The sequence below is a fragment of the Rhinolophus sinicus genome, chromosome X, assembly GCF_036562045.2.
Source record: "Rhinolophus sinicus isolate RSC01 chromosome X, ASM3656204v1, whole genome shotgun sequence".
NCBI classification, from domain to species: Eukaryota; Metazoa; Chordata; class Mammalia; order Chiroptera; family Rhinolophidae; genus Rhinolophus; species Rhinolophus sinicus.
The window spans coordinates 30,680,884-30,708,133 of NC_133768.1; the positions used below are offsets into that span (position 1 = coordinate 30,680,884).

General features: G+C 37.0%; 1 protein-coding gene across 9 annotated transcripts in view; it reads left to right on the plus strand.

Annotated features, from left to right (window-relative positions):
- Positions 1 to 27,250, plus strand: part of SYTL5 (synaptotagmin like 5) — a 212,820-nt gene that overhangs the window by 116,454 nt on the left and 69,116 nt on the right. For all 9 annotated transcript variants that reach the window (XM_019747829.2, XM_074323685.1, XM_074323684.1 and 6 more), the window contains exon 3: positions 16,517 to 16,726. In XM_019747829.2, coding sequence (XP_019603388.2) covers positions 16,517 to 16,726 — 210 coding nt within the window. The remainder of the gene's footprint in view (positions 1 to 16,516; positions 16,727 to 27,250) is intronic.

Here is a 27,250-nt window from a genome sequence, read left to right on the forward strand (position 1 = left end):
TATTTTTCTCCTTCAGTCCGAATAGGAAGGAGAGGTAGGAGATATCTGGACAATAGTTTTGACTATTAGAGGGTAAGAGTATTTTAAATGTTCTCTGTGAAGAGCAGATCACTTAGATTTATTGATGGCTTAGGCAATGAAGAAAGAGGGAAGAACTGACGCAAAAATGGAGCTGTCAGCAGTGATTGCAAATGGAAAAAATTACCGACCATTTGGAAACACAAAGTAAACATCTTTGTTGGTCTTAGATTTTTTTCTAACTTTGGAAGAACTCCATCTAACACAGAGAAGTACAGACTCATAGTCTCTGCTCCCCCCAAAATCTCATTAACAGAACCTTACTCTATTTGATCTTCTGTACCTAAATACAAATACTGCTAAATGTCTACTTTGTGGTATTGGCCTATATAAGAAATCTTCAACTCTGGCAACCATTACTGGTCTGGAGGTGGATATGAGACCAAAGGTGACCCACTCAGACATACAGCCCTAACTTATGGAAGGTTCTCTTTCCCAGTGGGCATGTTCAGTGAAATATGCTATCCTGGTTGCTGCTGAATTTAGAAGGCAGCACACCAGTGAAGCTGAGGCAAAAGGATGGCAGAGAATTGTTGTCAACATCCTGAAATACTAGATCCGCCCTCATTTCTGGACTTCTTCTTTAAGCGATATAATGTATTTCTGTGTTGTTTATAGCAGTTTGAATCAGACTTTCTGTTACATGCAGCCAAGAGCATCCCACAGTCCCCAAGAGTCAGAATTAATCAATATTTGTTGAGCACCTTCTGTGATCCAAGTGCTATGTATTTATTGTCAGAATAATGGAGGTGAGCAGAGACATGATCTAATGCTTGTTGGGTCTATAAACATAAAGACGTTTGCAATCATGGATCAGGCTTTATCCATGGTGTAGATCAGGGGTCAGCAAACTTTTTTACCAAGGGCCGGATAGTAAATATTTTAGGCTCTACAGGGTGTATATTCTTTGTTATGATTACTTCACTCTGCCATTGTGGTATGAAAGCAGAAATAGACAATATGTAGACAAATGGTTATGACTCATGTTCCAATAAAACTTTATTTACAGAAACAGGCAGTGGGCTGGATTTGGCCTAAGGGTTGCAGATTGTTGACCTTTGGTAGTTTATAGATTTGGGAATACCTGCATACACTTGAAAGCTTGATAAGCCATCTCTGGGAGTTTATAGTCCAAGAGATGAGATGGACGTGGACTAGACACCATCAGCTATCAGAGATAGAGGCGGGGCTTCTGTCTGGGAGGTTAGATGATTCCCCAGGGTCCTACCATCTCCAGAAGATTTTTGTGCCTCACCCAATCGGTAGTGGCTCGCATGTTGGAACAGCTTAAATGTGTTTCAGTGCCTTTATAGAGGAACAGCAAAATTAACTTGGAGGAATAGAAAATACCAAGAAATAGCAGAAGGCTCTACAGAATTACAAGGAACAGATTACAAATTCATTTTCCCAATGAAGTAAGAATTATTAATATCCCCCTTTATATAGATAGGGAAACTGAAGTGCATACTTAAACAACTTGTCCCAGGTGGCACAGCTAGTAAATGGCAGAACTTCAATCTGTATCCCCACAGTCTGGCTCCAGGGCTCATATTCCACTCTTAGACCACTTTTAACTTCTGAGTGACATATCTGACCTTCTGGGGAGTGGGAAGTGTGGGGACAGAGCCAGGAGAGCAGTTTCCAGGCTCTCGGCCTCACGTGGAAAGGTGCTGGCTCAGGTAGTAAATGGCCATCAACTGTGATTGGATGGCCATCAGCTGTGACTAGTTGGCCGTCAGCTGTAACCAGTGAGCCATTGGCCACTAATATAACTGCTATGGCTACGCTAGCAAGAAAATGGGGGCTAGCAAGAAGATGGTGGCTGAGCTAGCAAGAGCGGATTGCAGTCAGCACGGCGGATTGCAGCTAGCAAGTGAGGTTGGTTGGCAGAGAAGCGGACGGCAGGTTGTGGATCGTGTGGCTCCTGCTTCCTGTGTCTCCAACCCAGCTGCCAGCGAAACTATAGTGGTATGACTCCCCTGTCTATGGCTCCATGGGTGTTCGTTTTTGGCCTCACCATGTCCTGCATTCTTATGTAGGGAGTGAGAGCTGAGACCCCACATGCCGCCCCGTGTGACAGGAGGCAGAAAAAAGAGAAAGTAAACTATCCAATGCCTACTTCAAACCAGAAAATGTATTACTCAATTCACAAATGTATCTTCATGTAATTTTCAGGTCATCCCTGAGGTATGTGCTATTACAACGTGCTATAGCTGTGGCAACTGAAACTTAGATTAAATCATTTGCTCAGCTGGTAAACATCAGAGCTGAGGTTCTTTCATTCCATATTGCTCCCCTTTCCTCTCTGCTGTGAGGCTTATACAATAAGTGTACTTATTCACACCCTGTTGAAAGCCCACCCACAGCCTTACTAATAGCTGTCAGAGGAATGGAACCAAACAGAAAACATTTCCTTAGCCTGGTATTTACTGAGAGTTCTGACCTATGAGCTGTATAACATTATCCAAAGTTACTATGACTTTTAGTGAAGCATTGCTCTTGCCCAGTAAAAACAATAAGAGTTCCTTATGCTGTTCTACTCTTCATGCTAAAAACCAAAGTGCAAGTGTGTTCTATTTTGTTCCGTACAGTGCGCTCAGCAGAAATGGGCCACTAAGCAAGCCAGAGACTAGTACCATGTTTCCCAGAAAGTAAAACCAGGTCTCATATTCATTTTTGCTCCAAAAGATGCATTAGGGCTTATGTTCAGGGGATGTCATCCTGACAGATCGTGCTAGGGATTATTTTCCTGTTAGGTCTTATTTTCGAAGAAACACGGTATCAAGGGACCATAGGTCCCAACCTGGAAACTGCCATTCACCTTGTGGCTTTGTTTTTATGTGGTTGATTCCGTCATTTTAGAGCAGGGTGAGGGAGGAAAGAAGAGGGAGAAACAGAAGGGGAAAGTATATTCAAATTGGCTATTTGTAATCCTATAGGTAAGCTAAATATTTGGTTCAAATGAATTTGAAGTGATTTCAAGAATTATACATTCAGCCTGGAAGTTAGGGAGACCAGTAAGTGCCAAGCAGTAATACCCTCTTAGTACTTTACAAATGTTTGATCTATAAGGCTGTTTGTTTTTCCAAATCTTTCCACTACCACTAAGAACAAAATTAGTTTGACCTTCTCAAAAGCTTAAAGAAACTGTAGCCGTGAAACACCAGGAGAACTATTGGAGTGGGCTTCTGGTTTGGGCAACATTTTGTTTTAATTCATATAAAATTGCCACAAAGCTTCTTAATGGATTAACACAAACTCCCAGCATGAACACACTGGCTCCCTAATAGAACCCAAACTCTTAATGTGTTACAGAGAAATGTAAAAAAAAAAAAAAGAAAAGAAAAAATCTGGCTCTGCCTTAAACGAATTTAAAACCCTAGGGGTTTTCTCACCACAGACTTTACTGATTTCGATATATATACACATATTGGGAAACTAACTTAAATTGTGATTCTACAGCATTTTCCTCCAAGTAATACTTGTGGAGCTCATCATAGGCACAGGGCCACAAATACCTGATATTTGGGGACATTTCAAACATTGGATTATCCAAGTAAATATACTTGACAGACTATTTTCTTCGTTTGAAGTAATATGGTCTCCATAGTCGTAAGTAAAATTGTTACCTATGAGTGGAAGTTGTGGAGGGGGAGAGGGAGGAGAATGAATCTATCTCTCTTTGATTCTTCCCCAAATTCTCCTTTTAGTGCCCTTTCCCTTCTTGGTATACTGTCTCTAGCCAGAATTGTGTAGAGGACATGCCCCTAGGTAACAGGGATTCATTTGCATTCATGTCCAGGAAATTACCATTCCCTTTTATTGTAACTTGAGGAAACACAGAAGTATAAATCCCATATACTTCACAACATGGTTGAATGATTATAAGGTAGGATGTTGGGGCTGGGAGGCTGAGTGGTCAGGACTCGCCCCCACCCCACCCCACCCCAAGGTAGGTCAGTTCAGAAGGGAAGATTTAATTAAGCAAATACCAACTATATTCTTGGGGAAATAGGCAATTTATTTCTAGGGAAATATAAGTGAAAACTTCATTAACAAAACTGACTTCTCTAACATTTTAGACTTCAGGCAATGGCCAATTTATATCAACAATTTACATGACTGTTCCTATATTAATAGGAGTTATGGTTTAATTGATTTAAATTAGATAAGATTAGGCTGACATGCATTTAGTAATTTTTCTAATCATCGTTTCATTGCAGAGTAATTAAGCATAACTGCTAAGCATTTTATGCAAATGTCTAAAATTAAAACTTACACAACAAAGGATTTTTTAAAAGTTTGTAAGATCATTAATGCATTAGGCTCTATGAAGGGCATCAATGTGTACAATATTTATATCATAAATCCTTAATCCAATTAAATATTTAATATATTTTGATATATTTTCATTATAGAAGTAATATGTGTATTATAGAATATTAGAAAATACATATGGTATGAACTTTAAACACTCACTTAATATCTCTCTTCCCAAAGATAGTTTCCACTTTTGTTGCATTTCCTTCCTAATATTTTTCTGTGTATACATATGTAATTTTCACATAATTGGAACTGTATTATTTATGTAATTTTGTATCCTCTGTTTTTGCTTAACCTTATTTAATGAATGATTTTGATGTCATTAAAAATTCTTTGGAAGCATCATTTTTATTGCCTAGAGAAGATTTCATAACATGGATGTGCAATGTTTTGTTTAATTATTTGTCCTAATTACCATGAACATCCTTATTCTTTAATCTTCTGTCTTAATTTTTATTATATTGTGATTCATATTTTGATTTATATACCCTTTAAATTGAAAAATTGTTTCCAGAAATGTTGTCAATTTCCTCTTCACTAAACCATTGTACCACTGCCGACATCAAAATTATTGTTCTAAGTCATTACTAATTTGATAAAGTAATGTTCTATGTTAATTTGCATTTATGTGGTTATTAGTATTTTTGCATGATTGCTAGCCATTTGTATTTCCTCTCCTGTGAATTTTTTATTCACATAATTTGTCTTTTCGCTATTGGGTGTTAGTGTTATTTCAATATTGATTTATATGAATTCTTTTTGTCATATATTTGGGGAATACATTTCCAAGATTCAGCAAAAATTCATTGAATACTTATATGCAAGGCATAGGAGATGGAGATGAATTAATTTCTAATTTAACAGAAGCAAAATTGTATTTTATTAGATTATGCAAAGTCTCCACTTTTACATGGACTCAAATCAAATATATATATATATATATATATATATATATATATATATATATATATATTCTTTCTGTAAAATATAAATAATTTATATTTTTGACGGACTCTATACACAATTAGTATGTTATAGACAGGATTTGTATTCTTCTCTATTTCTGTGATAGTATCCTTACCATTTATAAGTGTAGAAATTAAGGTAAGTTCAACTCTGGGTGTCAGATAATCAAAATAATAGTACCTTAATTAAGAGAGAAGTTTCTTTTTTTTTTACCTAGATGAAGTCATGAGGAAAGCAACCCAGGGCTGGTAATGGTGGCTCCGTGCTCATCAGAGGCCCTTGGCCCTCCCAAGTGGTTGCTCTGCCATCTTCAACATGGGCTAACATCTTCAACATGTGAAAATAAAAAAATATATATATTCTGACACTTATTAAAATGGTAAAGAAGACTTTATTCAGGACTATTGCAATAGACTTGAAGACTATCCCCCCAAAATTTAAAACAAATAAAAGACTGTGGCAATAGGGGAGAGAGATTAGGCTCAAGTCCAATTACAGCAAAAGCCAATGAGGATTTATAGCCAACAAATAGAATGAGGGGATCAATAAATGGAAAATGACTAAGAGGAAACATTGATGATAGTGGGATTCTTACTAAATTGACTTATCAGAATTCTTACTGAAGGCAGGCCAGGTTGATATGAGATATCAAGGGTGGGGGATTCTTGTTACACTGATTTAGCAGGATTCTTACTAAATCTGGGTTATGCAGGTTAAAGACAGGGTCCAAGGGCAAGGTCTAATCGAAAAGAGACCCCAGAGGAGCCTGTCCAAACTTTGGTCGAGGAGAGAGTCTTAGTCACACTTTATGGTCCAAGGTGGTTGCTCCAGCTCCAGTCCTCCTGTCCTCATTTCAGTCAGTGGGGAGATGGGCAAAGGGCAAAAAAAGAGACAGGTTCCTTCCCTTAGGGACATTTTTGAGAAGTTTTACATATGACCTTGCTTACATCGCATTGGCTATAATGGCCATACTTAGCTGCTAGGGAGCTTGCATATTTAGCTGGGAAATGTAATCATTATTCTGGGTGGCCATGTTCCCAATTCACATTTAGGTGTTTATTGGTATAAAAGAGTAGAAGGAATATTTCTTAATGCCTTCCACCTTTTTCACCAAGCCCCCTAACCCCCCTCCCATCTGGCAACCATCCGTTTGTTCTCTGTATCTATGAGTCTATTTCTGTTTTGTTTGTTCATTTCTTTTGTCCTTTAGATTCCACATATAAGTGAGATCATATGGTATTTGTCTGACTTATTTTACTTAGCATAATACCCTTTAGGTTCATCCATGGCATTAATAGTGAAAGAATAATATGATAAGGCTAAAGAAGGGAGTCGATACAAGCATATATAGGCTGAGCAGGAAGGAGATGATGAAGGTTACTGATGGGCAAGGTGTGAGGGATTTTAAACTGTCATCCACATCCTTAGAGCTCTGATTATAGAATCACTTATAATCAGCAGGTCAGTTAACTTAACCTTGAGAATGAGTGGGTCATTTGTTCATGATCTGTGTAAGCATCTACATTTTGAAAACCATAGCTCTCCAACACTGATAAATGCAAAGATGAGTAAGAATTGTATGTGCTTGTTAAATAAAATTAAGTAAAAATAATAATCAATACCAAAACAAATCATGCATCTTATGGATCAGATTTATTTATGGCTTAGCACAAACCTCATCTTCCTTTTTATAGAATCTGAAAGCAATTCTCGGTCAGTGGTAATTTTCAGTGAAGGATATAAGGAGAAAAAATATGGCACGTAAAGAAAACATTTATATTCATCCTTGATGAATATCAAAGAAATGGTGACTTGACATTTCTTGTACCATATGCTGATACTGAATATGAGGAAAACTGCTGGAAGTGTGTTTTGTAATAACCTTTATGAAGATATGTGTCCCCATAAACATCACCTAAAGAGGTAAAATGGGAAAAATTAAGTTCTGATAACTGTCTTTGATGAGCGCACAACTCCTTTCTGGCTGCATTTAAAATAATTTAGTTGACGCAAATTCAATTTAGAGACATTTTAGAAATAAAATTCATGTATTTATAAAAATATATATATATATATATATATATATATATATATATATATATATGTATTCAGCAGCAGAAATAGTTTTAAAGAATTTTTCAAGGGCAACGTGTTCTCTTTAAATTACCTTTTTTTATGTACAAATGCCCAATTTCTTCCCATCCAGTCACTTTTATCCTTGCATTGTCATAGCAGTAATCTTTAAAAGCCCTATTGAAGTTCAGCTTTCCTACTTCTTGCTTTACTGATTCTGTCTCCACCCCTCGTTTTTTTTGTAAGCTCTGAAGTTTATTCTTCTAAATCTTTTTTTTTTCTCTTTTAATTTCTTGTGTTTTATTTTTTTTTTCAGGGGATCACTTTGTAAGTTATATAAATGTCTGTCTACTTCCTCTTTTTCTAAGTAATTTACCATATTGATAGCAGGACTTCTCTGCGGTTTTTTATAATCTAGAAAGTTATCCTTTGGGTTTCAGATTAGTAAAACACATCATTGTTCCTTGTTGGGCCAGGAAATTGAGATTATAGTTATTTCAAGGTATTTCCAGGTGGAAGACTTGGTTTGCTAATTACATATGCGATCAATTTCTGCTATGATTTTGAGACTACAGGTATTCTTTGGCGATATTGTGGGTTCCATTCTAGACCACCACAATAAAGCGAATCACTTTTTTTTTTTGCTGGTGGAATGTCTTACCTTCATCTTGTAAAGAAATGCCAAGACTTGTGGAGCCCATAAAAGTGAAACGTAATAAAACGAGGTGTGCCTTTATACTTAATAAACAATTGCCTGTCTGTTCACATGGCTTTGTGGAAGGATCTAGTGTATTCCTAGGAGCCAAGTGTTTTGCTGCCAAGAAGTATTTTGCGTCATCTGCAGACAGGAAGATTTCACAATGCCCTCTTTCCCTGAGACAATTTGTAAACACTCGAAATTGGTACCATTCACAAGATTTTTTTTTTTTTAATCTAGACGAGAGTTCTTTCAATCCTGTTCCTTAATACTTTCTCTGAAGTCGCTTTCTATCTAGGCAAAACTTTCCCCCAACTCTCAAATGCTTTTGATTCTTTTTAGTAGCCTTAGATTTGAGAACTAATCAAAAGCTCTATAAAGTTGATTAGGACCAGAATGGTGTGTTTGTTGAAGAAAGCTCCACTGGGGAATGTTTGCCCTGAGAGACTCTGTGATAAGAGGCCGCTTGGGCCGGCACCATTTGCTGGGAGAAGCGGGATGGGCAGAAGAAACCCTTTGTGTTTACTGAGGCATAACTTGGAGTGGGCTCAGCATGGCTTTGTACAAGAAGGAAAGAAATAGCAGCCGTTAATAATACAGTGTTCTTTCTGAGCAAAAAGTATTTTAATAGATTGAGAGCCAACAAGAGGAGTCTGACGTTGAGGAAGAGTGCAGGTTTTGGAATATAAAATTCTGGATCTGATTCCTAACTGCACCGCTTCATAACCCGCGAACCACAGCAAGTTTCCTTTCTGAGATTCCATCTTTTATCTATAAAATGGTAATCATAATGTTTTTCTCATGGATTACTGTCAAATGACATGACATGTTAAACAAAGTGCCTGTCATTATTTTGGCTAAGTGTTGTGATGGGTAGGTTTCAATAATAGGTCCTGCACACAGAAGCTACAATCAAAATGAAAAGGTCATATTTTTATATTCAGAGTACAGAAAGGAAGTCTGGTGACCCCTGAATTTTCCATAGGCAAATAAGAAATAGCCCCAGTGTTGATGGCATGGCCTCTGGATGTGAAAAAATCAGGAGTGCTAAGAGGTATGCAGCCATTGACATCAAGCTGCTGTGACATTATTCTGCCTGAATACATTATTTCAAGTGGTGTTTGTCTCATTGTTTCTGGTTTGACAGTATTTTTCATCAGTCCCTGTGAGTTTGCTCTCTTAAAGGAATATGAAACTAGCTGGAGACGAGGACTCGAGGACTCGGCTTGCAGGCTTCAGCTTGCAGGCGTTGTCGCAGAGGTTGAAGCAGAATCTGATAACATCTCTGCAAGTGAATAATAAAAAGAGCTAATATTTACTGACTTCTTACTGTATTAATTGGGAAATAGACTTCGCTTTGGGTTATATAATAATGGTTTAAATGAGATGGAAATACATTGCCCTCAAATGGAAAAGTCTCCGTTGGCAGCTTTGTGATACTGTGGTGGTAGCTCCATTTTAGCATGGGTCTAGGCACCTTTTCTTTGGTTGCTCCAACTTCTGGAGAGTTTAGCTCTTGATCCAAGGTGGCTCACCCCTATTTTCTGTCCCAGCCTCCCAGCCTCTGGAAAGGAAGAAGGGTTCAAGGGAAAGGGAGCCTTTTCCCATCGGGGCATGACTGAGAGGTTGTCTATGTCATTTCTGATCATATCACACTGGCCAACATTCAGTCTCATGACAAAATTTAAATACAGGGGACACTGAGAAGTACAGTCTTTATTCTGAGTGGTCGTGAGCCTAGCTAGGCATTCCACTAATAGAGAAGGGGAGAACAGCTATTGGGAGACATATACCAGATCGTCTATTCCAAAATTAGTATGTGTCAAGCTGTACTTCACACTTAATGCTCACAATGACATTATCTTACTTAATGATCACAACAAGCTTATGAGGTTGTAACTATTATTATTATTATTATTATTATTATTATTATTATTATTATTTTTACAGAGGGAGTATTTTGAGACACAGAAAGGTTAGGTCTCCTGAAGTCTTGAGACATAGACAGGTTAAGTAATTTTCTTAAAGTCTCAAATGAAATAAATGGTAAGGTGAGGATTTGAATCCAAGCTGTCTGACTTTAGAGCCCTATTTTCTGGGCCACTAGTACCATGTTTCCCCAAAAATAAGACCTAACCGGACAGTCAGCTCTAATGCGTCTTTTGGAGTAAAAATTAATATAAGACCCCGTCTTATTTTACTATAATATAAGACCGGATATAATATAAAATAAAATGTAATATAATGTAATATGATATATAATATAATTAATATAATACCCAGTCTTATTTCACTATAATATAAGACTGGGTCTTATATTAATTTTTGCTCCAAAGGACGCATTAGAGCTGATTGTCCGTTTAGGTCTTATTTTCAGGGAAACACGGTATATAGTCCTTGCTTGCTCATTCTCTCTCTTGAGCCTTCATGTGCTCTTCTAGATGTGAGATTGGAGATTGTTTAAAGGCATCAAGGAATCAGAGATGTTTTTTGAATTGTTATCTATGGCTTCCTCTTCGAGGCACCTAATTGCTTCTATTCTAAAATGCCTATCGTATTTGGTGCAAAATAGTGTTTACTACAATTGGGACTAGACTGGGTAACAAAAGAAAAATGCCACACAAATGTGACGGGAATTTTAATGAAAGCAATTCCTGATTTGAAAGGAATGTGTCTATGCAAAGATAAAGGCAAGCAGTCTTTGTAATGTATTGAACATTTTTGATGATAGAATAGAAAAAACGAATTCAATATATCACCAGAATATAGAAAAGATTTTGTTATTTAACTACAGTTAACATAGTTCATCTTTTCAGTATTTAAGATTTCAATTACATATGGGTCATCAATTCACATGTTACTATGAATATATCTGTGTAGCAACAAGGAAACATAAAGAATAAACTGATGTTTTAAAATGCTAGAGCATCCTGAGCTTATGTCAAATGAAGGATTGGTGTTAGCTGGAATTAAATGTCTTCGGTAGCTTTTTTCTTTTTCTCTGTATTCTTCATCAGTTTTTAACAGTTGATTTTGGGCCATATTTATTTCTACTACAATTTTTCTTCCACCTCCTATGCTCTTTGCTCCTCTTCAGACAAGAAAAAAATAGGGGAAATGGTTAGATTTTTAATATTTTGAGGAATCAAAATAGCTTTGCTTGCCAGAAGGTCTAAGATGGCAGATTAGGTAAGTGCTATTTCTGCTGCCTCCCAGGATCACATCAAAATTACAACTGAATCATAGAACAGTCAGCTTCAAGAATCATCTGAAGACGAGCCGAGCAGAACCCCTATAACTAAGGATATAAAGAAGAGGCCACATTGAGACTGAAAATTTTTTTTTAAAGAGTTAAATAGTTTTGCTTACTGAACAAAAGTATAGAAATTAGCTTAAGGAGATGAAATAAATCCTGAGAATTCTTGCGAAGTAATTGAGAGCTTTCTGTAGTTTTCTCAGGCTTGTATTACTTTTTCAAAGTGCGTTTGATCTAAATTTAAGCCAATTTTAATTTGACTTTATTCCTAGTGGATCTAACATTGTACATTTTTTTTTAATCTTCTCATTCTCTTTTTAATAAAGATGGCTTCAGGTCGGGCTGGTGGCTCAGGTGGTTGGAGTGCTGTGCTCCTAATGCTGAGGTTGCTGGTTCAATTCCCACATGGGCCAGTGAACTGCGCCCTCTACAGCTAAGATTGTGAACAACAGCTCTCCCTGGAGCTGGGCTGCTGTGTCCTGCCAGGAGAGGCCGGTGGCCAGCATAAGTGGCTGGCAGCTGGCGAGAGCTGCCATGAGCTGCTGTGAGTGGCCAACCGACTGCCTCAGCCAGGAGGAGCGCAAGGCTCCTAATACCAGCATGGGCCAGGTTGCTGTGTCCTACACAACTGCACTGAGAAACAACGGCTTGAACCGGAGTGGGGTGGCGGGGAGGCAGGAAAGGAAGAGGGGGGGAATGATGGCTTCATATTGTAAAGGCTTCTATAATTCACAAAGCACACTACCAAACTTTATTGCCTCTGGCTATCACAAACATCCTCCGAGGAAGATAGGAAAGGAATCATTATCTTCATTTTGAGGTTAAAGTAGCTGAGACCCAGTAGAGGTTAAGTGGACTGCCCAGTGATACCCAGCAAGTAACATAGTTGAGTTTTTCTTCCTCCCTCCCTCTCTCCCTTTCTCCTCTGTCACTTGCTAGCTTTTACTTATGATTTTTTATTCATTCAACTAAATGGTATCTATTATGTTCCAGCCATTATGTGCTTTAAAATTCAAAGCTGAACAAAACAGATAAAGTTTTGCCCTCATGGATATTACAGAGGAATTGGCAAGACGAACATTAAACCAGTTAAAAATAGCCAGTAAAGGTACAATGAAAAATTATGGTATGTGCTGTGAAGAAAAAGAACACGAGTGAGAATAAGATGTGAATCTGCTATAGATTTGGTGGTCAGAGAAAGCCTCTCTGAGAGAGCAGCAATAAAGCTGAAATAAAAAGGATAGGTGGGAGCCAGCCAGGTGAAGCACTAGGCTGTATGTTCATCAGTCAGGACAGGCTGAGATGCTGCAATAAGAACCTCGAATTCTTAGTGGCTTAAAACAATGAAGGTTTATTTACCTCTCATTCTGCATGTCCATAAGCGGATGGCTGGGAATTGTAACTCATGGCATCCTCAGACCAGGACCTAGACTTACAGAGCAGACACTATTTGGGATATTGCCATTCTCTATCCAAAGAACAGGGATATGTGGCAAACCAAACCCTCACTCTTACAGCTTTTACCTGGAATCATATACCACATTTCATGGACCAACGCCAGTCACATGACCACAGCTAATGTCAAGAAAGCAGGGAAGTGCAGTTCCAACTTGTTCCACTTTTCCAGCCTCCTTTGCAGCTAGCTAGTGGTCGTGGTATGACACTGTCTAGTTAAGGAACCCTAAGGAGAAGTCTGATGGGACGACTTCCGAGTCAATTTTTGCTTTCCTGTTAAGAGACAGGTGCAACTGACACCTCTTGCCCCTTCTTTCTGCCTTAAATGGGGATCCTGTGCTGCAACTGCCTGGCCATTTTGTATAAGAATGATAAACCACACCTTGAAGATAGGGGACCATCAGGAAGAAAGGATGAAAGGAATCGTTAAATGACCTGATTTTGTAGCTGAACTAATGCAAGCAGCTGCCTCATTCTGGATTTCTCGTTATGTGGGGGTTAAAATGAAACCAATATTTAAAGCCTGTTACTTTTAAACCAGAAGCATTTCTAGCTTATGTAGATGAGTGAGATGAACAGATACTGTGCTTACAACCCAGAAACTCACCTTTCTCAGATATGTTGGAGACTGGGCCACCAATGCAGGAACCAAATGAGGCCCACATTGCTTTGTAAGTGCTGGCTAGTTAAGCAGGGAAAAGATATCCCCATGCTATTCCTCTCTTCTAGCTCCCTATGCTTCCCTGTTTCCTTGGCACTAACTCTCCAGTTGCACATTTTCTTTTCCTGGTTGCAATTACCCTCTTTTGTCCTCTTCTTGACTATCTAAAAATGGCTGCATCCACTTAGTGTAAAATATCCTAGACATGATTGAATTAGGTCAGCTTCTATGAGGGATTTGAAAAACCAATAAGCCACTTAGTATTTTGTGCCAGCCTATGGAGTTCTGCCCATCTTTTCCCACATGTTTCAGAGATAGCTTCCAGACTCTGTGGGACAATTAGCACCAATTGCCTTAGGAATTCCCCAACTAGTGTGTTTGGAACTTTAAGTTTTTGCCTCCCTGTGGCCTGGTTTATACGGAGCCCCATTTCTTTTCAGACTCTAGATCTGTGAACTAGGTGAAACCTGGTTGCTAAATAAAGCACTGTTAGTAGAGCACAAAGAAAGATGCAATGTAAATGTTTGATTTCATGGCCATAATTTATCCAAGTGGTCTCACCCATTCTAGTTTATGTGGTTAAACTTCAGGCACCTAATCATAGAATTTTTTCCAGAAGGGAATTTGCCTCTGGAATATCCTGGAGTACCCCATTTTCTCAGTTTATTGTTCTTTGGCTCCCCCAGCTTACTCAATAGGACTGCTGTCTAGGATTACTGTCTTTGTTCTACTCATTTTGATCACTTTGTTTCTTTATAATTGTTGCACAAATTGTTACAGATTTTGAATAGGCAGTGTTTTATTTTTCCTGTGCCCTGAGGTGTTCAAATGTCTGTTGTGTTTCTCCAAATAATACAGTTGTGGTCTTCAAATAAGAACTTATTCTGTTATTTTAAAGCTTGTAGCTTTTACAAGTTTTCAAAAGTAAATCCTGTGGAGCTTTTCTTACACTCAATTTCATGAGCCATTTATCATGGAAAAAGGGACATGAGGGTACTTTGTAAACTCTAAATCAGGGATTAGGAAAGCATTTGTTGTGGGTTGCTGTCATTTGTATTTAGATAGACAAGAGAATAAGGACTTCAGAGTGCTCTGTATGGCTGCCTGTTGCAACACATGAATCATCTTGCATTTGTCCTCTTCTCAACTAATATCAAGGATAATGGGAATCCTTAGTAGATGTCCTGTTTTGACTAATTTTTGTCTCTGAATATCAATGCCAACCACACAATAGGCCCTCAATAAAGACTCGTTGGATGAATGAATGAGACAGTGAATTTAAGGTTTTGGAAATTTTACTCCTCACTTAAATTCCCCATTTATGAACTTTCATTAAACAAGGAATTAAAAGATCTGGTTTCTGGTTTTATCTATACTGTGTACTATCTTTAACATGAGACACATAATACCTCACAAGTGAGTTTGAAGGCCCAAAAGAGATAATGAATAGTTTTAAACATTTAAATACCTTTCAACCTAGCATGAAATTGGGTCCTGAACAATATATATAAGAAACCAAAGACATTGTTACAACCTTTTGAAGGATGCTAGTCTAGTCAGGTATAACAAAGCGCAGTACCACAAATGTAAAAGGAGATGGTATGAGATGTGTGGGATGATTCTGGGATGTTGTTTTTGTGGAACACAGAAATGTTATGTTGAAGAAGGGATTGGAGATAGATAGCATAAAGGAATGGCATGTTTGTGAAGCATTTAAGTGGGGATGAGCCTATCTTCTAGAGTAGTGTTTTTCCAGATTTGGAAGTATATTAGAATAAATAGGGAAGCTTTAAAAAATACCGTTGTGTAGGCTACATCCCAAACCAATTACATCAGACTCTGTGGGGGTGAGACTTGGGAATCAGTGTTTTTAAAAATATTCCAGTGTATAGTCACATTTGAAAACAAATATTCCAAAGCTGTGCTTCTCAAACTTCAATCACCTAGAGATTTTGTGAAAATACAGAATCTGATCCAGTAGGTCTGAGGTGGAGCCTGAGTTGCTGCATTTCTAATAAGCTCCCAGATGATGCCGGCGCTTCTAGAACAAGGACCACGCTTTGAATACCGTGTTTCCCCGAAAATGATACCTAACCGGAAAATAAGCCCTAGCAGGGTTTTTCAGGATGACATCCCCCGAACATAAGCCCTAATGCGTCTTTTGGAGCAAAAATTAATATAAGACCCCGTCTTATTTTTGGGGAAACACGGTAGCTATTTTTGAAGTGTATATAAATAGATTACATGTCAGATAGTAAAAGAAGGGACTTGGAAATAGCATTTATTTAGTACCTGTGTGCCAGGAATCATGCTGATAACTTTATATGTATTATCTCACTGAATCTTAAAAACAGTCATGGAAGAATTATAACCCTCATTTTAGAAATGAGGAGACTGAGATTGAGTAGGTAAATCATTGCCTAAGGTTGTACAGCTAGTTCATGATGGAACCTGGATTCAAACATAGGCATGTCTGACAACAAAGCCCATAGGTCATTGGAAATTGTTGGAAACCCTTAAAGGACAAGCAAAAGTGTTTAGATCTGGAAAGGTGGGCAACGTTTTTGTAGCAGACTCTTCCTTGGATGGCTTAAAGAAATTACCCATATTGCCAAATTTTATTTCACACTTTTGCCGCATGTAGTATATCTAGGCAAGTAAAGAACATGGCATTGTGTTTGTCTCTAGATTTGGATTATGTTCCAATGTCACAGTATCAAAGATATCCTGGAGAAGTTAGAATATAATGTGAATAAATACTAACAGTAAAGTAGTAGTGCTCGTGAAGGATGCCAAAATTCAAAAATAAAACACAAACATGTTTTTCAACTATCGATGCCAAGAGATTGTTGATTCTGGAGGGAGAAATTGTATTTTCTGAACGTATTTGGCTCTGACTCCCTAATTCTTTCAAATATTGTTCCAAATGAAAACATCCCTTAAATAAAGATAGTTCTGCTCCTCTGTTGTTGTTGTTGTTTGAGTGATTGTTTTTCTCTCCTTCCAGGAAGCTGAAGAATGAGCTCTTAGAAGCAAAACGTAGAAGTGGGAAAACTCAACAAGACACCAGCAGAGTCTGTGTCCACTGTCAGAGAAACCTGGGCTTAATATTTGACCGAGGAGACCCATGCCAGGCCTGCTCTCTAAGAGTGTGCAGCGAGTGTCGGGTTTCGGGCCTTGATGGCAGCTGGAAGTGCACTGTCTGTGCTAAAGTCGCGTGAGTTTTTTGCCTTTGCTTGGAAAGCCACATTTGATGACTAGTGGGATTGGCATGGGGAAGACAAGAAAGAAAGTGTTTAAAACTTAGGGATAGAATGTAGACTTAAAAATACAGCCCAATCATAGGCTCAGCAATGCCTTGGTAGGGCGCGTGCGTGCAAGGCACGCGCTTGTGTGTGTCTGTGTGAGAGAGAAAGAGAGAACACACACAATATTTTTATTTTTATAAACTCTAACATAGAGTGATTAGAAGCCTCACAGAATGAGGTTTTTTCTGCATCTGAAAACCACCCGCGAGCTTTCTTCTCTTAGTAGAGGCCCACTTGCTCCACATAGCTTCTCAGAAGGCACAGACCATTCTGCTGAGACATTTGTGGTGACTTGCAAGATGAGTATGAAATAACCCAGCTTGTTCTCCAGATCAGCTGAGGGGCAAAGCTGGAGTAGTTCCTAAATTTCCTCCAAACCTAGTTCTTGAGAAAAGATGACGGTTGAGCACCTTTACATTCACCTCTGTGTTTAGCCTGTGGGAGTGCCGTGGCCATGGATTTCACTGTGCAAACTTGGGTGCATGTCAAGAATCATTGCTTTCTAAATTCAGTTAAGCTAGAGTCTATGCATGATAGGGTCTCTATTACTCCCGGGGCCTACTAAACTCCATCATTTTGAGAAATCTCCCCCTTCATCAACTGTTATGTTTTCTCCCTCCCAAGTTCCCTTCATCTCGCTCTACTCTGGGAGGTGCCTAATAATCTCATCTCATGGCAACTAACTCCATGTTGGTCTCTCTTTTTCTGTGTTTGAGGTGGGGGATACTGGCATCACTTTAGGTTGGGTGGGTTGGTTGGTTTGATTTGGTTTGGTTTGGTTTATCTTTTCTAGTCACTAACTCATTCTCTTCTAGGAGTTAAGAGGCTGCGTTAGGAAGAAAGTAAATAGTTTAGTAGTGAGTGAGTGACCTTCCATTTCCAACGTCTCTGAATAAGGACTACTGTGTTCTATTAAGGAGTCATATATTCAGCGATTGCATTATTTTTCATAAAAGTGATCCTGAATTGAGCAATTCATACTATGTTTCAACATCAGATTGATATAAGCAGTTCTAAAACAAACAATCAAAAAAGAAACATTTAAGTTATCATATTACTTTCTTTGGATGCATTACTTTGCTTAAGCAACCATCTTCAATTCTTTGTACCACATAAGTAAATTCCTTTTAGTACTTCCTGCAATTAGCAAACATCCTTTAACAGAGCTGGGGCAATGAACACTGATGGAATCATTGACATATGGGTTGCAACACAGCCTTTGTGGAATTTGTATTCACCTTCTAAACTGCATTTAGTCATCTGCAAAATTAGGATGCAAAAGTAATGCTGGATATTTTCCTATGAAATCAAATTATTTACTTTGGGTATTTCTCTATATACCTACACAGAAAAAGTATCAATAGTGTACTTTGCTTTCTACTTAAAACTAACATGATACATCTGTGACTCAAATAGGTAATGCAAAAGTCGCATTAGACCCTGGACGCTTCTTTTTTTTTCCTTCTTCAGCTAAGACAACAGATGATTTATTGTACACATCACATTTAGCCACAGCTGAGAACAGAACTTGTCCAGGATGTCACAGGTCCAGAGCAAAGGACTATTTTTGTACGAGAAAATTGGGTCCCTTAAAAAGTGGTCACGAGAAACAGATGGCGATGTATGTTCTAGATCCTTTGAGAAGTTCTACACATTAGGCATGCAGTCCAACAATTTGTTCCAGTATCCCTGGCTTCTGGCCTTCCTCATTTCTGCTCCTGTGGCTTCCACAGTTGCACGAGCTAGCAGTTTACTTGGACCTCTGCCTCATTTTTCTCCTTTAGTGCTTCAGCCTGCGCATTCGCTTCTTCCTCCAGTTGGCTCTCATGGCACGCAGGTATCTAAGAAGATGATGCTAAGGCCGAGAGAGCACTGGACACTTCTTAGAAAACTTGTCTCAGTGTGGGGTAATGGGTTTCTCCAATTCTGCCCCCCTTAATTTAGCATTTCAGAGTTAGATATAAAAGCCCTTCCAGTATAGTGAAATAATGAGTCACAGAGGAAATGATAAATAAATAGGCAGAATTTCCTCAATTTCAGTTTTGCTTCCACACAGTTTTCCAGGCTCATTCGTCCCTCTCAGCAATTAGTGACCACTGGAAGACAACAAATCAAATTAACAAGAAGCAAAGAAATAGAAATAGGAAAACTTGGAAATAGAGTAGCTCCTCATTTGTTTATGGATACATAAGCACGTGCCCCTCCTCCCATTTTTAAAACTAGAGTTAACTTACACAAAAGGACATAAGTAACAAGTGTACAACAGGGTTTCTCAATTTCAGCATTAGTGATATTTTGGGCATTAGGATTCTTTGTTGGGGTGGGAGGGCTCTTTGCACTGTAAGATGTTTAACAGCATCCGCGGTCTCTACCCACTAGATGCCAATAGCACCCATCTCCCTTTCCAGTTGTTAAATTCCTCCGGATATTGCTAAATGTCCCCTGAAGAGCAGAAATAGCCCCTGAATGAGAAGCAGCAGTGTACAGCTTGGCGAGTTATCGTAATTTTTGTGTAACTATGACTCAGGTGAAGAAATGAAGCATTACTAAAGCAGAGAACCGTTATGATTTCACTGATATGTGGTATATAAACCAAAAACAACAAAAGAACAAGACAAACAAATGAGAAACAAAAACTCATAGACACAGACAATAGTTTAGTGGTTACCAGAAGGTAAGGGGGGTGGGGGGTGGGAGATGAGGGTAAGGGGGATCGAATATATGGTGATGGAAGGAGAACTGACTCTGGGTGGTGAACACACAATGGGATTTATAGATGATGTAATACAGAACTGTACACCTGAAATCTATGTAATTTTACTAACAATTGTCACCCCAATAAATTTAAAAAAAAAGACAAAAGAAATGCATTACTAACATCCCAGAAGCCTTTCTCGTTCCTCATCCCAATCACTACTCTCTTTTTATTCCCCAATTATAAGTACTGTCCTGCTAATACCATAGATTAGCGATGGATTTTTTTATACAGCTGCTCCTCAAGTTATGATGAAATTATGTCTGGATAAACACATCGTAAATTGACAAATATTGTAAGTCGAAAATTCATTTAATGCACATAACCTACCGAACATCATAGCTTAGCCTAGCCTACCTTAAACAAGTTCAGAACGCTCACATAGCATACAGATGGGCAAAATCATCTAACACAAAGCCTATTTTATAATAAAGCATTAAATATCTCATGCAGTTTATTATGTGTATCGCTTTTGCACCTTTGTAAATTTGAAACATTGTAAGCGGAAATATCATAAGTTGGGGACCGTCTGTACTTTATATAAATTGAATTATGCAGTGTGTATTTGTTTATAAATTATTTTGGTTAGCATTATATTTGTGAGACTAATCCATTTTTGTTGCAATAGTGGTCATCTATTCATTTTCACTATTTTATGATATTATATTTTATAAATATACAAGGATTTATATACCATTGTATCAGTGATGGATATTTGAGATGTTTTCAGTTTTCTGCTCTTACAAATAATGTTATTATAAATATTCTTGTGCATGTCTCTTGGTACATATATATGTATTTCTTATGGATATATATACATGGGAGTACAATTCCTGGGTCGTAGAATATGTGTATGTTCAATTTCAGTAGACGGTGCCAAATAGTTTTCCAAAGTGGTTGTGCCAAGTTACCCTCTCACTAGCAAAACATTTTTTACCAGCACTGGGTTTTTGTGCTTTTTTTTCATTTCTGTAATTTTGCTAGGTGCGGAGTGAATTCAATTTGCATTTTCTTTGTTACTAATGAAAAAGACTATTTTCAGTTTACTGAACATCTCTTTTTTGTGAAGTGCTAGTTCAAGTCTCTTGCCTATTGTTTCGATTGGATTGTCTGTCTCTCACTGACTAATTGGAAGGAGTTCTTTGTATATTCTGCATACAAGCAGCTACTTGTGTTAAAAAGGTATCTTCTCCCACCTTTTGACTTGCCTTTTCATTTCCTTAATGGTGCCATTTGATAAGCAGAAATCTGTAATTTTTAGCAACTCGATTTGTTCATCTTTTCCTTTATGATTAGTGAGATTTTTCCTGTGTCCTGATAAAGAAAACTTTCTCAAACTCCCAAATCATGAAAATATTCACCTATGTGATCTTTTGTAATTGTTATTGTTTTAGCTTTTACCTTTAGACTTACAATATACTTGGAACTGATTTTTGTGTATCGCTGTGAGTTAAGGATTAATTATTATATTTGAATATGGGTATTCACTTGATGCAGCAATATTCATGGAAAAGCCTGTCATTTTTTTCAGTGTTCTACAGTGTCATCTTCACAAATCAAGTATCATTTCTAACCACTCTATTATGTGTCTAATATCATGCCAATGTCACATTATTTTAATTATTGTAGCTTTATAGTAAAATTTTATATTCAGTAGACTTGCCATTTTGTTCTTGTCCAAAATGAGCTGGCTACTCTTGACCTTGGGTATTTTCATATACATTTTAGAATTAACAATTTCCACAAAACAAACCTTACTAGCATTTTTATTGAGGTTATATTACATGAGTAGATAGTTTTGTGGGAGAATTGACATCTTTCAATATTTTAGTCTCAATCTACAAACACTACGTACCCCTCCATCTATTTAAGTCTTCTTTAATTCCTGTCAATAACATATTATAGTTTCCTGGAACAAGTCTTATGTATTATTACATTTATTTTTAAGTATTTGATTTTTGTTATTATAAACAGTGTCCTTTAAAATTTTTTTCTAATTGTTTTGATATGCAGTTATAGAAATGTAATTAACTTGGGTCATCTGACCTTGTATTTAACAGTCTTATTAAATTCACTTATTAATTATAGCAGTTTCTCCTAAACCTTTTAGATTTTTATTATACATAATCATGTCACCTGTGAAAAATGTTTTATTTTTTATTTTTGGTAACACATCTTTTTTTTTTCTTGCCACATTGCATATTTGTTTTCAACTTTATTTAATTCTGCCTTGTTCCTTATTTGTTTCTTTCCTTTTACCTTCCTTAGATTTAAGTTATTTTTCATTAAGAGCTTTTTGATGCAGATGCTTACTTAATTTTTTTAGCCTTTGTTCTTTTTTCTAACATATGCATTTTTTTAACATACGCATTTAAGGATTGAATTTTCCTGTTTTCACTACTTTAGTGCATCCCACACATTTTTATATCAGTTATTCTTATGGTACACATTTCATTCTATATTCTGATTTCCTTTGTGATCTTTTTCTTTAGCCATGAGTTATTTATAATTGTCTTTCTATACTTTTAATTTTGTGGGGATTTTTCTGTATCTCTTTTTGGTATTGAATTCTAGCTTAATTCTACTGTGGCCAGAGAACATACTCTGTATGATTTCAATATTTGAAATTCAACCTAGCAAATAGTCAGTTGTATTAAATGTTTCCTATGTCCTTGGAAAAAAATGAATTCTGCAGTTGTTGATTTGAATATCTTAGATATGTCTATTAAATGATATTTGTTAATTGTGTTGTCCAAATCTTCCATATCCTTACTGATATTTTATCTACATATTCTATCTAATGTTAAGAGAGATATATACTAACCTCTCTCAGTAATTGTTACGGATTTTCTACTTTTCCTTTTAGTTCTGTTAATATATGCTTTATATATATTGAAGTTATAGTCTTGAGTACTTAAATATTTAAGATTGGGAGATTTTATGGGTGTATAGAAACCTTTGTAATTATGAAAAATCCTTCCTTATTTCTAGTTATTATTTTTTCCTTGAAATTTACCTTGTTTGTAATTAGTATGTCTACAACAGCTTTCTTTGGGTTAGTTCATGCTTGGTAAATTCTCTTTTACCCATTTCTTTCAGCTGTTCTGTTTCCTTATATTTAAGGTGTGTCTCTTGTCAGCAGTATATAATTTTGTGAGTGTGTGTGTTGTAAATCCTGTCCAACAGTTGTTGTAATTTAATTAGGATATTTGTAATAATTACATTACTCATATATTTTACTTAAAATCTGTCACCTATTTACATGCTCTCTCTTCATCCCATCTGTTCTGTTCTTTTTTCTCCATTTGTTTGCCTTCTTTTAGGTTGTCTAAGTATTATATTTTTCTCCTCTGTTATTTTTACATTTTATCACTCAACTAATGATTATGCTAGAGGTTACAACATACATTCTTTATTTATTAAACTCTAATATAAATTAGAACTTTTTGCACTTCCAAGACAATACCAGGACCTTAAAATCTTTTAACTCCCTTTACTCCCCTTCTAGTGCTATTGTTGTATAGTTTAAATATCCATATATGTATCTATACCTATATACAGTTACACAAACACATATTTATATTTGTATTTATTCATACACACACACTTTATCTTAGTTTATTCAGGCAGCTACAGCAGCACACCATCAACTGGGTGGCTTATAAACAACAGTAATTTACTTCTCACAGTTCTGGAGACTGAGAATTCCATGATCAAGTTTTTGGCAGATTTATTGTCTGGTGAGGGCCTGTCTCCTGGATCATAGTCAGTTGTCTTCTCACTGTGTCCTCACACAGTGAAAGGTTCAAGGAAGCTCTCTGGGGTCTCTCTTATAAGGGCAGCAATCACTTCCCAAATGCTCCATCTCCACATACCATTAAATTGGGGATTATGTTTCAACATATGAATTATGTGGAGGACAGAAACAGTCAGTCTATAATTTAGTTAATCCCACATGATATTATTGTTATCTTATAGTCATTGTTCACTTGGATTTACTACATAGTTACTCTTTTCATTGCTCTATATTTTTTGTTACTACATCTCTATGTTTCTATCTGGGGTAATTGTCCTTCTGCCTAAGGGGTACCGTTTAGTATTTCCTTCAGTGTACTTCTGCTACTGATGGATACTCTCAATTTTTGTTTTTATGAGTATGGCTTTATTTCACTCTTAATTTTCAAACATGTTTTTGCTGGTCATTGAATTCTAGATTAGGAATTATTAACTTTCAGTAATCTGAAGGTATTACTATTACTCATTCTATTTGCTTCTAGTGGCTAGTGTTTCTATTAAGAAATCAGATGTCACTATATTGTTGCTCCTTTGAAGGTAATGATATTTTTTCTTTGACTGCCTTTAATATTTTTCCCTTTACTGTCAGGTTTTCAACAGTTACTATACCATGCCTAGGTCTGATTTTCATTGTATTTATCCATCTTGGGGTTTCTAGCATGTCTTAAATCTGCACCTATTAATGTCTTTTGTCATATTTGAAATTTTCTCAGATAATGTCTCTTCACATATCGCTTTTTCCCCAACTTCTCTCTCCTCTACTCCAGGTACTCCAAATACATATCTTAGTTCTACTCAGCATCTTTCATCTATCTCTTATACTTCTTTCCATTGTCTTTTAATTAACTAATCTTGTCTTTGGCCATGTCTAATGTGCTATTAAATCCATCTTTTTAGTTCATAAACTCAATGGTGATTTTTCAATTTTAGAATTTTCATTTTGCTTTTGTTATATTTTCTACCTCTCTGTTGACCTTCTCACTCTTTTCTTTTAATTTCCTTTAAAAAAATTATTAAGGAGGGGGAACATGACTTTTTTGGGGAACAGTGTGTACTTCCAGGGCTTTTTCCAAGTCCAGTTGCTGTCCTCTCAATCTTAGTTGTGGAGGGCGCAGCTCAGCTCCAGGTCCAGCTACCGCTGTTAGTTGCAGGGGGTGCAGCTCACCGTCCCTTTCGGGAATCCAACTGGCAACCTTGTGGTTGAGAGGATGTGCTCCAACCACCTGAGCCATCCGGGAGCTCAGTGACAGCTCAGCTCAAGGTGCCCTGTTCAATCTTAGTTGCAGGGGGTGCAGCCCACCATCCCTTGCGGGAGTCGAGGAATCGAACCGGCAACCTTGTGGTTGAGGGCCCACTGTTCCATGTGGAAATCGAACCAGCAACCTTCGGCATTAGGAGCATGGAGCTCCATCTGCCTGAGCCACTGGGCCGGCCCTCTTATAATTTCTTGAATAAATTATTTGTATTTCAAAGTCTATGAATTATAGCTCTATTATTATCTGAGTCCCCTATGAGATTGATTCTGTTGTTTGTTGTTTCTCTTGGTTTTGGTCATATCTCATTTTCTCATAAACATAATTTTTAATTGATAGACTAATTGAAAAATTGTAAAGCTTAGTGAGACACTGTATAATAATATGTATCTATTGAGAATATACATTTTTCTCATAGCGGGCAAGGGGCCATTAGATTTTCAGTATTACCTTTATCAAATCAAGGCTTGAGCTTATTTCGAAACTGGAGCCTCAGGCCCTATGAGAGCTGATTTGGTTTTGGATCACAGTTACTCCTAGTCCTCCACGGTCTCAAAATATACCTATTAGGCAAGAGAGTCAATTGATGTTATATTTTATACATAGTAGAAATAAGAACACTAAAAGGCTAAAATGTGCGTTAGTAGAATTGGAATAGATGTTTGTTTCTCCGCCCAGCTCTTTTCCTACCAGACACTGCCAAGGAGAGGTTTGCCATTTTAAGGCAATTAAGAAGGAATTGGAACTTTTAACAAATGACAGACCTTCCAGTTGCAGAATCTGAGGACTTATAAGGAATTTCTCAAAATATTTTCCCAATTCTTATACATTATTATTATATTGATCCCTAGTATTTAATCATTTCCATTTTTTATTCTATTACTGTTGACCATCCTCTCTACACCCTGGACTCTTAGTTTGCTCAGACCACAGTAACTAGGGAATATGACTCATGAGCCCTTCAATCAATCAGGAGTTGCCTCAGGCTCCTGTATGGAGAGAGGAATTTTGTCTTTAACTTCCAAATGCCACTTACAATAACTGAAGCATACTTTTCCATACAGGACCCAAGGAGCTAATGTATTCACACATTGCTAACTGAAAGTTTTTCTCATCAACTCGACTGCTAGTCAGTAAGGATGGTAACTGCAGGTCTAATTCACACAAAATTTCCCCTAAATCTTGTCAGATCAACATTACTTTATATTGAGAAACTTTTAATGTGCTGAGTCAGTGGAATTTGTAGGTTGTTTGTTACAGAAATAGCATACCCAAACTAATACAACCACTTTATGTGTTTTTTCCCTTAATACTAATATGCTGCATATTTTACTTATTTATCTTACTTTTTTACTTATTTTATTTATTATCTTTCTTCCTCCACTAGAATATAAGCTTCATAACCATGAAGGCAGGGGGTTTTATCTATAATGTTCACTGATGTAGTTCTAGTGCATAAAAGAATACCTATAGTAATTACTCAATGAATGTGTGTTAAATGAATAGGTGGATGGATGAATAAGTGAGTGAATGACTGAGTAGATGACAGGATTCCACTTAAAGCATTTCAGGCTTAGCAAGTTATGGAACAAATGTGGTTACCTTCTGTCAGAAGCATGGGGATACACACACACACACACACACACACACACACACACACACACACACACACACCAAAAACCAAACAGAAAACATGAGCCATGCCAAATATATTTGCCCTCTGAACAGAGCAAATTTCCAGTTTTTACAGAAAAATATAAGATAAGTTGTTGTCAGAAAGGTGGAAGAATAAATAATAACAAATTGAAAGTTCTGTGCCTTCCCTAGAAGATGTGAATACATCAATATGGACCATCTGAATCATGTATACTTCTTTTATTGGTGAAACAATAACTTAAAAACCCAACCATCCACTTAGCCATTGTTATGTCTCTTGATCCATCCATCCCTCTTACAACATTTATTGATAAAGTGTTTGTATATTGGGGAATAAGGATACAAAGATGAATAAAACATGGACTCCCCTCAGTGATTTCTCAGTCTAAGGAGGAAGGTGAGTTTATTACATTATTGTCTCATCAATAGAGTAAATTCTGTCTTCATGCATTAAAATGTCCTAAGAAATAAACAGAGCTTTCAATGTGTAATTCTTATACCTCTGTGACAACAACTTACAGTTCTATCTTTCTGTGACAACTGATATTTACATGATGAGTGTTTAATTTGACATATCAAAATCCCTCCTCATTTTTAAAGCTGAAAATCAGGGCGATTACTTTGCCAATATTCCAGCTATTAGTCTGTGTGATCTCAGAGACTTACTCTGTCAGTATTGGAAATATCTTGTTTGCTATTCATGGAGTGTTTCTTGAAAAGGAAGCGTGAATGATATTTTATTGGCAGTGAACGCCCTTTGCTGTGAGAGAATGCTGTAGCGACACCGGGCTGTCTCCATGTTTAATAGACCATAAAATTGAAATTTCCACCCTGACCTCTAAGAGATGAGATGAGTCAGAAAGTGACTCATTCTCTAATCAGTTGGAAGTACAGCCTTTATTGTCGTTTACCTTGGATTGGGTAAAAATAAAGAGATTTTATTGCTCTAGCACTGAACCGATTATAGCAAGGAG